Source organism: Sarcophilus harrisii, chromosome 1 (assembly GCF_902635505.1).
Source record: "Sarcophilus harrisii chromosome 1, mSarHar1.11, whole genome shotgun sequence".
Lineage (NCBI taxonomy): Eukaryota > Metazoa > Chordata > Mammalia > Dasyuromorphia > Dasyuridae > Sarcophilus > Sarcophilus harrisii.
Window position 1 is genome coordinate 644,196,794 of NC_045426.1, and position 14,306 is coordinate 644,211,099.

A 14,306-nucleotide genomic window follows, 5' to 3' on the forward strand; every position below is an offset into this window, starting at 1 on the left:
CCTCAGTTTTCTTTATAACAATGAGAGACTTAGATTAGGTTATTTCTAAGGTGTTATATATCTCTAAGGTTTTAGAGTACTCATCTCCTGACTGGAGAAATAATGGAGGAACTCAGAAGGATTCGGATCTGACCTACTGGCCAAAAGGTGGGTGGGTCCCTTGTTCCTGTAGAACTAGGATATTTCATAGCCTGAACCTTCAGGGAGTACCCATCCAGTTAACCCTGGTGTCTGCTTTCCCAGTGAACTGTGACCTCTGGGGACTCCTCAGGAATGTAGCCCATCTCTCCACCCATATATGGCCATGTAGTGTTTCTGCTTGTAGGGAGGTGTTCTGAAGCAGGCTCTAGGGATATTTGTGAGGGTGTTGTTGTTCCAGGATGGGTCTCACTCTGTGGATGTGTCTGGGGAGCATGGCCTGTGCTTTCTCAATTTGGAGGACAGGTCACTGACTTCCTGGAAGCTCTGGGCCTCATCTCTTCTGATGTGTTATTGTCTTGCTTTTTGCTGCAGCTCCCGGGCCCGACTGCCATGGCGCGCCGATCTCAGAGCTCCTCGCAGGGGGACAATCCCCTGGCTCCAGACTACCTGCCTCCCCACTACAAGGAGTATTATCGGCTGGCCCTAGATGCCCTGGCTGAAGGGGGAGCTGAGGCCTACCGACGCTTCCTGGCCGATGAGGGAGCCCCTGACTTTCTGTGTCCTGACGAGCTGGCTCATGTGACCCGCCATTTGCAGCAGCCCCAGCATGCCTCCCGGGAGAATGCCACTGCCCGGGGAAGTGCCTCTGGATCCCTTCCCCAAGCAGATGGTGACGTGGACATGGATGGGTCCTCTGGAACCTACTGGCCTGTGAATTCAGACTTGGCTGTGCCTGAACTTGACCTTGGTTGGCCTATGACCTTTGGCTTTCAGGGCACCGAGGTGACCACTCTGGTGCAACCACCGCCACCTGACAACCCCAGCATCAAAGATGAGGCCCGAAGGATGATCAGAGCTGCCCAACAGGTCAGGACCAGCCACGGGGGTCAAGGGGGAGATATGGGGAGTGAAGATTGTAAGGACCAATCAGCAAGTCTATACTGAGCAGCTGTGCTCAGCTCTGAAGCAAGTTATGGGAGAAGAGGCGGGAAACCAGGCCTTGTCCTTAGAGAAGCTTAAAGTCTAGGGAAGATGTAGGGGAAGAGAAACAGAGACACAGAGAAAGAAAGAGTCAGAGACAGAGAGGGAGGGAGGATGGACAAATCAACATGTAGATTTAAGTCCACTGAGAGGAGGGGAGTACTTGGTGTTGAAGGGAAATACTTTGAATCTGGTAATATACTTGATAAAGGAGAGTCCTCTGGAGACCAATAGATCCTATTATCAAACAACTGACCAGATACAGTAGATGAATGGATCAGATGAAGTTGCTGAATGATGGTGGGCAAGGGAAGGTCTGGATGTGGCCCAGGGGAGCAAAGAGGACCAACTCCTTTACCTGTCTCAGTATATATCAGGAGACACAGAAGGAGTCACCAGTACTGGAGAATGTGGCTGGTGGTAAAGAAGCAGTTTTCTGTGAGCACAAGAAGATGAAAGACATGAGAAAAGGAGAGATAGAGGAAGAAAGGACAAAGGAGGGAGGTGATGGGATTGGCTGTCAGGGAGAAGTAGCGGGGGAAGTTGACTTTTGCTTTGGGTGATATTGATGATGAGTCACTAGGATTGGGAGCAATTAACATTTTCAAATTTAGTCACCAGTTGCTTGGAGCCTCTATCTTTTGGAGTCCTGTGATAATGGAGGGCACCGTTGATGTGATATTCCCTCTCCAAACACTGAGAGCCAAGGGATTAGTAGATGGGAGTTAGTAGGTTGTCTGGCTTTTCAGGAGCTAGACTAAACTCACAATTAGCAGCAGTTTGGCAGCTGTATCTCAAGGTGACAGAGGAGTAGGCACATTCAGGCATTATGCTGGACAGGGAATATGTACTTGGTTCTGGATCACTCCTGATGTCAAATGTCTGGTCCTTCTGACATTCAGTGTGTTCCCAGCCAGCCTAGTACCAAACCTTTGCTTGTGATCTCCCTCTTCTGGCTCTGGGGCTGGTGCCATTTCTGTAGCTTCAGACCTGAGTGCTGGCCTTAAGTCTCTCATGATATAGCTTAAGATCCCCAAAAAGCTAAGGGGATGTTGACTTTTTTTAGATTCCAAGTGTAATGCTTCATCTTTATCCCTACAAAATTTCATCTTGTGAGATTTGGCTCAACTTTTTGGCTTTCGAGGATCTACTCAGACCCTAACTTTCATTCCCTGTGTAAGCCATCCTTCCCTCCCAGCTTCATCAGAAACTTTGATAAGCATATTTCCTAAGATTTTATTCGAGTCATCAAAAAAAAGTTAAATCTCTTAAATTTAAGGTCACGTATCCCTAGAAGCATACTCTGGAGATGACCCTCCAAGTTCATATGTTAAACTTTTCATGACTATTCTTTGGGTCTGGCCATTCAGTCAATTCCATATTTAACCCACTATATTGTCATCTAGCTCATAGAGCTCCCTTTTTTCTGCATAAAGAGTGTGAGGAACTTTGTTGAAATTTTGGTAAGCTTCTGCTGTTCATCTTACCTGCCAGTGTAGTCACTTGCAGTCACAAATGATTAGAGGTCTGAGAGACTGGATGTACATTTGTGTACTTCTGTGTGTGTGTGTGTGTGTGTGAGAGAGAGAGAGACAAAGAGAAAGAGAGAGAGAATCACTAATAGTGAGATGCCTCTGAAGGCTTCATATTAGATCCCCAGGTACCCAGGTAAATTAGAGATGGGTATATTTTCTTTTAAAAATAAGTTTTATTGTTGGTTTTTGATTTTATATCATTGTCATTTACTCTTAAAAACCCCATCCCTACGCCTGCCCCCTTTTGAATTTTTATTGTAACAAAGAAAACCATTTTCACAAAGTCTTGGGGGTAGGTTCTTGTCTTATCCCCATTTTACTGTTGTGGAAATAGGCAAATAGGTTAAATGACTTGCTTAAGTTCTCACAACTAGAAAGTGTCTGAGGTGAGATTTGAACTCGGGTTTCTCTGACTCCTAAGTCCAGTGCTTTCCTCCCTGGGTTACCTCACTGCCTAGATCCCTGTTTAATAACCTGTCACATTCCATAGTGATAGTCTTCACCTTTCTACTGAGAGAATCGGAGTGGGTTTCCATATTTTTCTTTAAGACTGATTTTTTGTTGTTCAGCCATTTTTCACTTGTTTTCAACTCTTCATGACCCTTTTTGGGGTTTTATTGGCAAAGATGCGGGAGTGGTTTGCCAGTTCTTTCTCCTTCATTTTACAGATGAGAAAACTGAGGCAGACAGTGCTAAGTGACTTATCCAGGGTCACACAGCTATTTGAACTCATGAAGATGAATCTCCCTAACTCTAGGCCCTTGTGCTTTCTCCACTGCACCATCTAACTGCCCTCTAAGACTTAAGATTGTTCATCAAAATTCATTAACATGCCGTGGTTTACTTATATGTATTATTCTCTTAGTTCTTTTTTTCATTTCACCATTTCCAAAAAGTCTTGCTGTGTTTATTTGAATGGCTAGTAATAATAATTTTTTATGGCACCATAATATTCCATTGCATTCATTTGCCATGGCTCATTCCACCTTTCCACAATTGATTGGCATTCATTCTTTGTCTTCCCTCCAGATATTTGATTAGCATTCTTTGCCAAACTATAACCTTGTATAAAAGGACAGTCTTTGATGAAAACAGCTAGACTATGTCTCTTTAGTAACTACAAATTTTAGGAGGGAATTTAAAGATTTAAAGAATTTCTCTTTTGTCTCAAGTACGGAACTGTTTTTATCCCCACTGGACACACTTCTATTTGCAGACTTTTTACAGGATTCTTTTCTTTGCAGAAACTTGATGGTTTTCAGGGTACATTTTATACTAGATTATTTATGCTCCTTACCTTAGTTAGCCCCAGCTGTGGATAACTTGGCTTCTGGATTTCCAGCTACTTTATGCAGGCCCCGTGAATCACCTCCATGCAGAATTCAGCCCAGAAGGTTTGAGAGGTCCTTAAAAATGAAATTCTGAGGACACAAAGGGAAACAATTTCAATAGGAAAAAATTGATTTTGGCTGAAGAGATTAATGTAGATATACAGGGAACACAGTGATCAACTTAGAGTTTTTCTCTATTATTTTCTCAAATAATTCCAAATTGGTTATCAGAATGGCTGTACCAGTTGACAGGTCTACCAAAAATTTGTATACCAGCCTTCTCATAACTTCTCCAACATCACTCCTTTCCATTTTTTGTCATCTTGCCAGTTTCCTGTGTTTGAGGTGGTATTAGAGTTGTTTAATTTACATTCTTCTTTTTAGTGATTTTAAAGCATTTTTTTCCCCACTTAGGATTTTATATACTCTAAATAGAGCTAAAAGGGACCTTAAAAGCCTTTCTATTGAACTTCCGCATTGTACACATGAGGAGCCTGGAACTCAGAGAGTTGAAGTATCTTGCTCAGGGTCACATAGGTTGTGAACATGAGAGGTGGGATTTGAATGTGGGTCTTTCTGTTTTACAATGTGAACTTCATGGCCATTGATAGTTGGCAATTTTTCTTTGGAAACCATTTATGAATCTCCATTAATGACTCATTTGAGGACTGGCTCATTGATCTTGTTAGTATCAATTCCCTATATGTCTGGGGAATATCAGACTTTTATCAGATAGATATTTGATGTCAAGATTTTTTTCCCTAACCTAAATTTTGTTTCATTCTAGATGCATTGATTTCAGTTGTACAAAAGCCTTTATGTTTTATATAATTGAATTTATGTGGATTTTTCTCTTTGCAATCTCCTCTATATTTGTCTGTTAACAATTTTCCTTCCAGCATTGGTTGTGAAAATGATCTTCCATTCTCTGAGCTTAAGCATCCCTGATACTCTTCTGTTACCCTTACATTTTTGCTCAGTTACATCAATATTCTTTAATTTTACTTTTGATGATGTGAATTTTTGTATGCAAGACACTCTAAAATGTCCAATAGACATTTGGAGCTGATTCTCATTAATTGGAAGGAGTTAGTTACTAGGATCAAAATAGAGAAAGTAACTACTCTCTCTTGATAGTCTGTAATAGAAAAAGAGGAAACCTGGATATAGTTTGATGTGTACCTTAGATTTTAGGAAAACAAGTTTCAAAGAGTTCAGATGAAAGACAGGTATAATCACAAGAAGTAAAATTCTTCAGGGGAAGTTAGATCAAGAGGTTAGAGATGCTTAAAAATGAAATTCTGAAGACACAAAGGGAAATAATTCCAATGAGAAGGAGTATCCTTAGATACTGAAAGAATTATTGAGACACTATCAGTAATATTTAAAAGATTGTGGAAAATATAATAGGTATTGTAAGATTGGAGAAAGGCAAATCTCTTAATTTTCAAAAAAGGGAAGATAATATAGTATATAAACTATAGATCAATGAAATTGACTTTGCTTCTCAGGAAAATTATAGAATGCATCTTATTAAAGAGGTAGCTGGTGAATATCTCGAAAGGAAAATCAGAATTATTAAGAACCAATATGGCTTCATCAAGAACAGGTCTTCTTTTTCAATAAGGTTACTAAACTGATAAACTGGGGAATGCCCTAGATATAATTTGCCTGCATTTTAGCAATGCATTTTGAAAAGTGATTTCATATTATTTATATGGAGAAGATGGAGAGATAAATGACTGAAAGACTGGGCTCAATGAACAAGTTCTTAATAATTCAATAAAAATTTGGAAGGAGTCTCCAATAGAGTAGTCCAGGAGTCTCTGGCTCAATGTTACTTAATATATATATATATATTTTTTATCAGTAAACTGGAGAAAGTCATAAAATACTCATATTTGCAGATTACATAAAGCTAGAAGGAATGACTAATACATTGGATCCAAAAGGACCCTGACAGCACTTGGAGTGTTGTGCTGATTCTAATAAAGATGAAACCCAATAGAGACAAATGTAAAGGCTTATGCTTATGTTCTTAAAAGCTTAACTTCACAAGGACAAGCCAGGGAAGTATGACACAGCAGTTCTGAAAAGCATCTGGTGGTTTTAGTGAAGGTAAACTCCATGTGAGTCAGCAGCAGTGTGATATGGCAGCCAAAAATAATGTAATCATTGGTTATCCTGAGAAGTGTGGCTTCCAGGAATAAGGATGTGGTAGTTCAATTCTGCTCTGACTTTGTCAGATCTTATCTGGAGTGTTGGTTTCTGTTCATTTCAAATCACAATGTAAGAAGACATTGATAAGCTGCTGGGTGTCTAGAGGAGTACAGTTAGGATGGTGAATGGTTTTGAATACATGTCTTAAGTCAGTTGAAAGGCACCAGGCATGTTTAACATGGAAAGGATTAAGATGGGCATGTGATAGATCTGTTTATTTGAAGGGATATTAAGTGAAGGAAAGCTTAGACTTGTTTTATCTGGCCCAATTGGACAAAACCAGGAGTAGGAGGTAGAAATTGTGACAAGTCAAATTAGTTTTGATGTCAGGAAAAATAACTTAACAATTTGAGCTATCCAAAAATGGAGTGGGCTGCCTTGAGAGGTGGTGGGTTCCCCCCTGGGAGAGCTTCAAGTAAAAACAAGTTGGCTAGTTTATGAATTTTACTCACCGAGTATGGTTGAACTGAATGTCTGCTGAAGTCCCTTCCAGATCTACCATTCTGTGATTCTGTATGCCTGATATATGACCTATTCTTTCCCTATTTCTTCTGTAAAGAGTCTTTTAAATTATTTTAACTTCATTTATTTCAAGGCAAGCCTGTTCCTACCAGCTCTCTTCTCACACTGAAGCATCTCTAAATGTTTGTTACCTTTCCCTAGTTTGGGAGTTTTATTTATTAGTTCCTTTTTCTTGTTTTTATCTACATAGTTGATTGTCTTCTTTTTTTTTTCTTTCTCAATTAATGTCAAGTAAAACACCTTTCTTTTCCTCTTTAGCTTGTTTTGTTCATAAATTTTAAAATTTCAGTTTCTATGCCTTTTTCTAAAAATTATTTCTTTCCTAAGTTCTACTCAGAGAGTAGAGGAATTAATTTTCCCTTCATCATTAGCCTTTGACTTGATTAGATGCATTCCATATTATTCTCTGTCGGCTTCCTCTCTTTCTCCTCTTTTATATACTCTCTCATTCTGCAATTAATCCTTCAAAAAAAATTAATTCACTGAAGGATGAATGTTGTGAGGCTTAGTTTGTGATGTTTTAGGCCTTCTTTCCCTCTATTACTTCTCATTTTTTTAATACTGTTTCTTTGTCACCTTGTATGCATTTAGAAAGGAGGGATCTAAGGCTCTCTTAATGGTTTGTTTGTTTTTGTTTTGGTTTTGGTTCTTGTTACTTTGTTGTTTTTGGTTGCTATATTTGTTGCATTTCTGTTGTATGGAGTGTTTGAGGAACAAATAATTTCTTCAAATCTGATTTTCTTTCTAAAAATGTTTCAAATGCCTCTTTTTTATTGAATTTATATCTTTTTTTTTTTCATGAATAGTGAGACTCAGAATTGCCAGATTGGTCATCTTGTATTGCATCTTTAGTTCCTTGTTCTAAACAATACATTGTTCCATTTTTTCCCTGTAATTTCCTGTTTGTATAGACTAGTTCTGTGTTATTCAAATAGAGGATAATCTATAATGAATTCTTACTAGGTCAAATCACTCTCTTGGACATTACTCTATTAATTATTTTTAGTTTGTTCTTTTTAGACCAAAGAACATTTTCCTTGGTGGAGAAGACAAGCAAAATATGAGTTAAACAATTTTGTCTTCGGTTGTTAGTTATCATTATCTCATCCCCTCTAGTTGTTCCTTAGATTTTCTCATCAACTTCAGCTCATTTGAGTTTTAGCACTCTTGATACTTCTTATTTATAGGACCATACTATGCTTTAGTTTTTAGACAAGTGTCTTATTACTATTTTTTTCTTGCTCACATCACTATCATTTCCCAGTGATTTCTCTTCCTTTTCCTGATGAAAAAAAAAAAAAATCCCAAACTCCCCAAACTAAAAAACAAAACTAAGCAGAAGAAATGATCACACTGAGCATATGTGATAATGCTTTATATTGCAGCTATAGGTCACACATCTGTGCTGGGAAGGGGGAAAGAGTCAGGACTGGTGACTACATTGCTCAGAGTGCTGATGGTCTTTCAGTGTTTTTCTTACATTATTGTGGTCATCTGCTGATGGTTCTATTTACCTCCTTCAGTATTAGTGCATAAAAAACTTCCTTAATCTCTCAGAATTTTTCATACTCATTATTTTTTAAGACATGGCAATGTGGCATCATATTCACATGCCACAATTTGTTTAGCCATTCTCCAACTGATATGTACTGACTTTTGCCACAAAATAATGAAATGTTGTGGTTAAAGTCTTGGACTTGGAGTCAGGATGGTGTATTTCAAATCACTGTGTGATATGGGTAAGGTTCTTGATCCCCAGAGCCTTAGTTCCCTGCCTCTAAAATAAGAGGATTGGACTCAATAGTCTTGGTGCCATGCTTTTCTATCAAACCCAGGTGATATGCTCTTGTTTCCCTCTTGGGTTTTAATTCTGTGCTAACCACAGCCTTTCCCCCTACTTCCATGTCTCAGTCTGAAGATCATTCAACATGGTTGAGAAACCCCTGGAGTGGTTCATTTGTTGATTATGTCATTGCTCATCAGTCCTTTTCCTGCCTTGATCTGTCTCATTATTCAAAAAGCCATTTTTAATTATTGTTGTCCTTGCCGTTCATTACTGGCATCCTTCTGGCTCTTAAGGTTCCTGATACCACTTCTGTGTCATCTTTGCATTCTTACTGTTACATCAGTTGAGTGAGTAGCAAGGTGTAATGGGAGAAGAATTTGATACAGTATAGGAATCCTGCCTCAGATACTTAATTTGTTTTGCTACTTTCTTCACTATTCTGAGTCTTAGTGTCATGACCTGTAAAATGGGTATAAAATTCCTGGTACCTATCTCATAGAGTTCTTTTGAGGTTCTTGTGAGATATCTGTAAAATGCTCAGTAAACTTTAGATTCCTATGTAAATGTCAGCTACTATTTTTGTTACCTTTCTCTGTAGACCTATTTGTTGGAACCAGGGAAATTTAGAGATGGGAAACAAAAGAGGGATAAATGGATATTTTTCTGAATGGAGAATTTGTGAACAGTTGGGTGGGTTTCCCAGGGATTGATGCTGGGACCAACTTTATTTCAGCATATAAATATAGGAGAGGGAGTGCATATTGGATTGCAGATGACAGCTCTTCTGAGGAGTGTGAAATTTTGTTGATGGGGATGAATAGGAAAGAAAGCTTTCAAGGCTATATGAGTGAGGAGAAGAGGAGTCTCCTTACCTCAGAGGAAGTAATTTTATCAGTAACACATCTGCCCCTTGTACATCTTCCAGGTGGTGGCCATTGTGATGGACATGTTCACAGATGTAGACCTGCTGAGTGAGGTCTTAGATGCAGCTGCCCGGCGGGTCCCTGTCTATATCCTCCTGGATGAAATGAATGCTCAGCACTTTCTGGACATGGCTGAAAAATGCCGGGTCAACTTGCATCATGTGGATGTGAGTGACTTGGGAAAAGGAATGGGGGATAATTAAGGGAAGTTCAACCTGTGTGTCATGGACACCAGAGACTGGTGGAGGGGGCAAAGGAGGAGGTAACAAAGGGCAACCTTAGTGGCTGAGGTTCAGCTTGTACCAAATGGGTTCATTGCAGGGGTGAGCCTGAATGGAGATTGCCTTACTTCCTCTGCCCTTGACTCATACCTCTTTCTATCTAGTTCCTTCGGGTTCGCACAGTCTCGGGCCCTACATATTACTGCCGCACAGGAAAGTCTTTCAAGGGCCATGTGAAGGAGAAGTTCCTGTTGGTGGATTGTGCTGTGGTGCTGAGTGGGAGCTACAGGTGAGCTTTTCAGGAGAGGGCTGGGTATGAAAAGAAAAGACTTTGTAGGGTCTTCCCTCCTACTTTACCCACCTTCTCCTTAAATTTATTTCTGGGTTCTCTCCACTAACTCCTGCCTCCTCCTATTCCCAATTTCTTGTGATCTTTTGAGAAGATGCTCTATGAGGTACTTCCACTATGATTCATCCTCCAGGGTCCTCTCCGTTCTTGATCTCTTTGTCTCCTTCCTTTTAGTTTCATGTGGTCCTTTGAGAAGATTCATCGGAGCATCGCTCATGTGTTCCAGGGAGAGCTGGTATCCAGCTTTGATGAAGAATTCCGCATTCTCTTTGCTCAGTCTGAACCATTGATCCCTGCAGCTGGGGCCTTGGCCCTGGCCTTGACCCATGCGGACACTTATGCCCTGACTCCCTACGGGGGCCCAGGGCCCATGATGGGGGGTCCTATAGGAGGACCAGGGTCCTTTTTCCCCAAGCGTCCCCACTTGCTGTTCCCACCTCGTGATGAGGGACTGGGCTTCCCTTCCTTCTTGGACCCTGACCGTCACTTCCTGTCAGCCTTCCGCAGGGACGACCTATTTCGGCACTCAGGGGGTGCAGGAGACATGCATGGGCTCAGAATGCTCTCACGTCGGCCTGGCATGGAGGTAGAGGCTGGCCATGGTGGAGACCCCAGTGCTCGTGGCTACCTCCGTGCCAAGCACTTAGAGATGGAAGCCGGGCATGGTGGAGACTCTGGTAATCGGGGCTTTCTCCGAGCCAAGCATCTGGAGATGGACGCCTTCAAGCGGCACACCTTTGCTGATGGAGCCATGGAGAACTTTGCTTCGTCCCGCCAGGTGTCCCGTCAGATGTTTGTTAGCCACGGGGATGACTTCCGCTTTCAGACCAGCCACTTTCACCGTGACCAGCTCTACCAGCAGCACTATCAGTTCGAACCCCAGTTTACAGCTACCCGGCCCCAGGGCTTGTTTGAGAAGCTGCGGGCTGGACGTCCGGGTTTCGGGGACCCTGAAGATTATGGGATAGAGGGGAGCCCTCGTTTCCCAGAGTTAGAGTCAGGCTTTGGCCCTCACCCTGAGGGCCCTGGTGGACACCTGCGGCTGGATTACGTGCCATCCAATGCATCAAGGGAAGTCCGACATGGCTCTGACCCTGAACCCCGTGGACTGGAACCTGGTGCCCCACAGCGCCCCAACATTGGGCAGAGATTCCTTTGCCAGTCATCACCTACACAAAAGCAGAGTTTGGAGCAACGGTGGTTCCCACCAGAGGCTGAAATGGAAATGGAACCCAACCGGAAGGGTGGAGCTGAGGGCCGGGCAGGGTTACGCAACTGGCGTATCTCCTCCTATCTCAGTGGCTGTCAGTCTGATGGTGGAGATGAGGGTCTGCCTGGCCCCATGGAGGCAGAATCTTATGATGAAGTCCTGGGTGACCCCACTGGCCGCTGCCCTCTACCCACTGGGGACCTGCTCCCTTCCTCTTTCAGAACTGGGGGACCTTTTTCCTCAAAGGCTGTAGGTGGAGGGGATGGCCCTGAGCGAGAGGTGGCTGATGGGACAGGCTTGGTCAAGCAGGACTCATTCCGCTCCCGCCTTAACCCCCTGATCCAGAGGAGCTCCCGGCTTCGCTCCTCCCTCATTTTCAGTTCTTCCCAAAAGGAGGGACCTGGAGTCGGGACTGGTGGTGCTGGGGCCACAACCGAGAAAGTACAGCTCTTCCAGAAGGAGCAGACAGTCAGTGAGACTGTGGGTGAAGGTGGTGAGACAGTGCGGACAGCCTCGTCTTCCAAGGTGGCAGAACTGCTGGAGAAATACAAGGGCCCGGCTCGGGACCGGGACCAGGATAAGACGGGTGGCGTGGTCACTGTTAGCAAAGCAGCGGTGTCACAGTCCTGGCGGGAAGAGACTGGGACAGGGGGTGGGGGCACAGGGGGAGAGCGACGTAGCCTTGAGAGCTGCCTCTTAGACCTTCGTGACTCCTTTGCCAGTCGGCTGCATGAAGAGGCTGAGAGACAGCCAGGGGCAGCCACTCTGAGTGCCGCCCAGCTCCTTGACACCCTGGGTCGGGGCACTGACAGACTGCCCTCTCGATTTCTTACATCTGATGGTAGGGCTGCCCTGACCCAGGGCAGGGCAAGTCCTCCACCTGAGAGGAAAGGGAGCCCCACACCAGCATATCCAGAGAGGAAGGGAAGCCCTGTGCTGGAGAGGAGAGGGAGCCCCACACCAGCCTATCCAGAGAGGAAGGGAAGCCCTATACTGGAGAAGAGAGGGAGCCCCACGTCAGCATATCCAGAGAGGAAGGGGAGCCCTGTGCCGCCTCTCCCCGAGAGGAAGGGGAGCCCTACTTTTGCCTATCCTGAAAGGAAGGGGAGCCCTGTGCCACCTCTCCCTGAGAGGAAGGGGAGCCCCACCTCAGCCTATGCTGACCAGAGGAGCAGCCCCCTACCTCCAGTGCCTGAACGGAGGAGCAGTCCTATACCCCCAGTGCCTGAGCGGAGGAGTAGCCTCACATTTACTGGGGACCAGAAGGCAGGGTCCCCTGGGGAGGCAGACGCTGGTCGCCAAGAACCCAGTCCCATGGAGTTCTTGCGTAAGGGCTCACTTCGCCTGAAACAGCTGCTGAGTCCCAAGGGGGAGAAAAGGATAGAAGAGGAGGGTGGCTTCTTAGGGCCCCAGGAGAACGGGCAGCCCGAGAGCCCTCACCGGCCACCACGGGGAGACAGCCCTGAGGTCAGCCTGGAGGAGCGGGCTTCCCGGCCTCGCTTGGCCTCTGCCACCGCTAATGCCCTCTACAGCAGTAACCTGCGGGATGACACCAAGGTGATATTAGAGCAGATCAGTGCTCAGAGCCAGAAACATCGGGGTGGGTCCGGGCCTGGGGCTGGGGCCGGGGCCGGGGCCGCAGCCCACAGCAGTCCTGAGCTGTACTGCTCACCTGCGGCGGCCCTGGACGCCAGCCGGGCCCACGAGATGTCTGACAAGGACAAGTGCTCGGCCATCTTCCGCTCAGACAGCTTTGGGGGCCAGAGTCGCTTCAGTCGGACACTGCCGGCCAGTCTGGAAGAGCGAGACACCCTGCTGCGAAAGATGGAGAGTATGCGGAAGGAAAAGCGTGTCTACAGTCGGTTTGAGGTCTTCTGTAAGAAGGAAGAGGCTGGGGCGGGTGAGGCTGGGGCAGGTGAGACTGGGGCAGGTGAGGCTGATGCTAGGGACCGCAAGGTGGGCAAGTTCATGCCCAAAATCTTGGGCACCTTCAAGACCAAGAAATGATCCAATACCCTGGCAATCCTTCCTGCCCAAAGTGTCACCGTCACTGACCCACATTACCACTACACACTCAATTGTGGGTCCAGGGCCTAAGCCAGATGCCAAATCTGTAAACAGGGTGGGATGAGATAGGGTGAGGAATGGGTGCCCACATCCTGAAGAGCAGGCTGTCCTCTTGGGCTTTTAAGGGATGTCATTACCCAGGTGTGGAGGACCGCCCCTACCCTCACTGGGCTCCCAGTGCCCCTGGGCAGACCTAATCCCCACCAAGATACACTACTGCCTTGCCTGCCTTTGGAATGTGGGCTCTACCTGTCTGGGGGGACCATCGCCATCTGCCCATTGGGTTCTGTTGGTTTGTTCATCTGTTCATTCTTTTTTCCTTTTTCCCCGAGCCCTTACCTTAAATTAGAAGGTGCATATTTCACCCCCCTCTACCTCCACACACTGGTCTGCTTAGCCATCTGCAGATCCCTTCTCCCACTGCTCTGCTGAACTATCTGCCTATCCCCCTCCTCAGCCTGTGAGCACGTTCCTCAGTTGGGGAAAGTACTAATAATGCTCATTTGAACAGTTTTACAGTTTATTTAGAATAGTCGTACCCTCTCTCACTGGATCCTCATAATGGCCTCCTGAAGTATTTTTGCAGGTGAGGAAAAGAGTCGAGAAAAGTGATTTGTTATACAGCTAAGAAACTGCGGAGTTGGAACAAGAGATCAGGTTTCTTGGATCCTTTTCTGGTTCTGTTTTCCATTGTCCCAAGTTGCCTCTCCCACAGAGAGTGTGGAAAAATCTTTGCTTTTTGAGGTGTTTTTTCTCCCAAAAGAGCTCTTACCGTCTTGGGAGGAGGGAACATGTCCTCCTAGAGAAAGGTCTTAGCATCAGAAACTTATCTTGTAGCATGTACAAGGAAGATGTTCTTCCCAGCAGCAGATACTGTGTTTTCTGTACTAGTAGGCACTTAATAAAAGCTGGTAGATTTGCATGTTAAATGGAGTGGGACCCTAGGGAATTATGGGTTCTAATTCCCACCATGGGTTCTGGTGGGGTCTCCAGAAAGGGAGGCACTGCTGTCTGAGGCTC

The 14,306-nt window shown here is 44.7% G+C and overlaps 1 protein-coding gene across 3 annotated transcripts in view; it reads left to right on the top strand.

The window, feature by feature from the left end:
- Positions 1–14,127, top strand: part of FAM83H (family with sequence similarity 83 member H) — a 33,296-nt gene extending 19,169 nt beyond the window's left edge. For all 3 annotated transcript variants that reach the window (XM_031947432.1, XM_023496617.2, XM_012541951.3), the window contains exons 2-5: positions 514–1,008; positions 9,442–9,606; positions 9,825–9,949; positions 10,184–14,127. In XM_031947432.1, coding sequence (XP_031803292.1) covers positions 514–1,008; positions 9,442–9,606; positions 9,825–9,949; positions 10,184–13,226 — 3,828 coding nt within the window. In that variant the 3' untranslated portion in view covers positions 13,227–14,127. The remainder of the gene's footprint in view (positions 1–513; positions 1,009–9,441; positions 9,607–9,824; positions 9,950–10,183) is intronic.
- Positions 14,128–14,306: the final 179 nt, after the last annotated feature.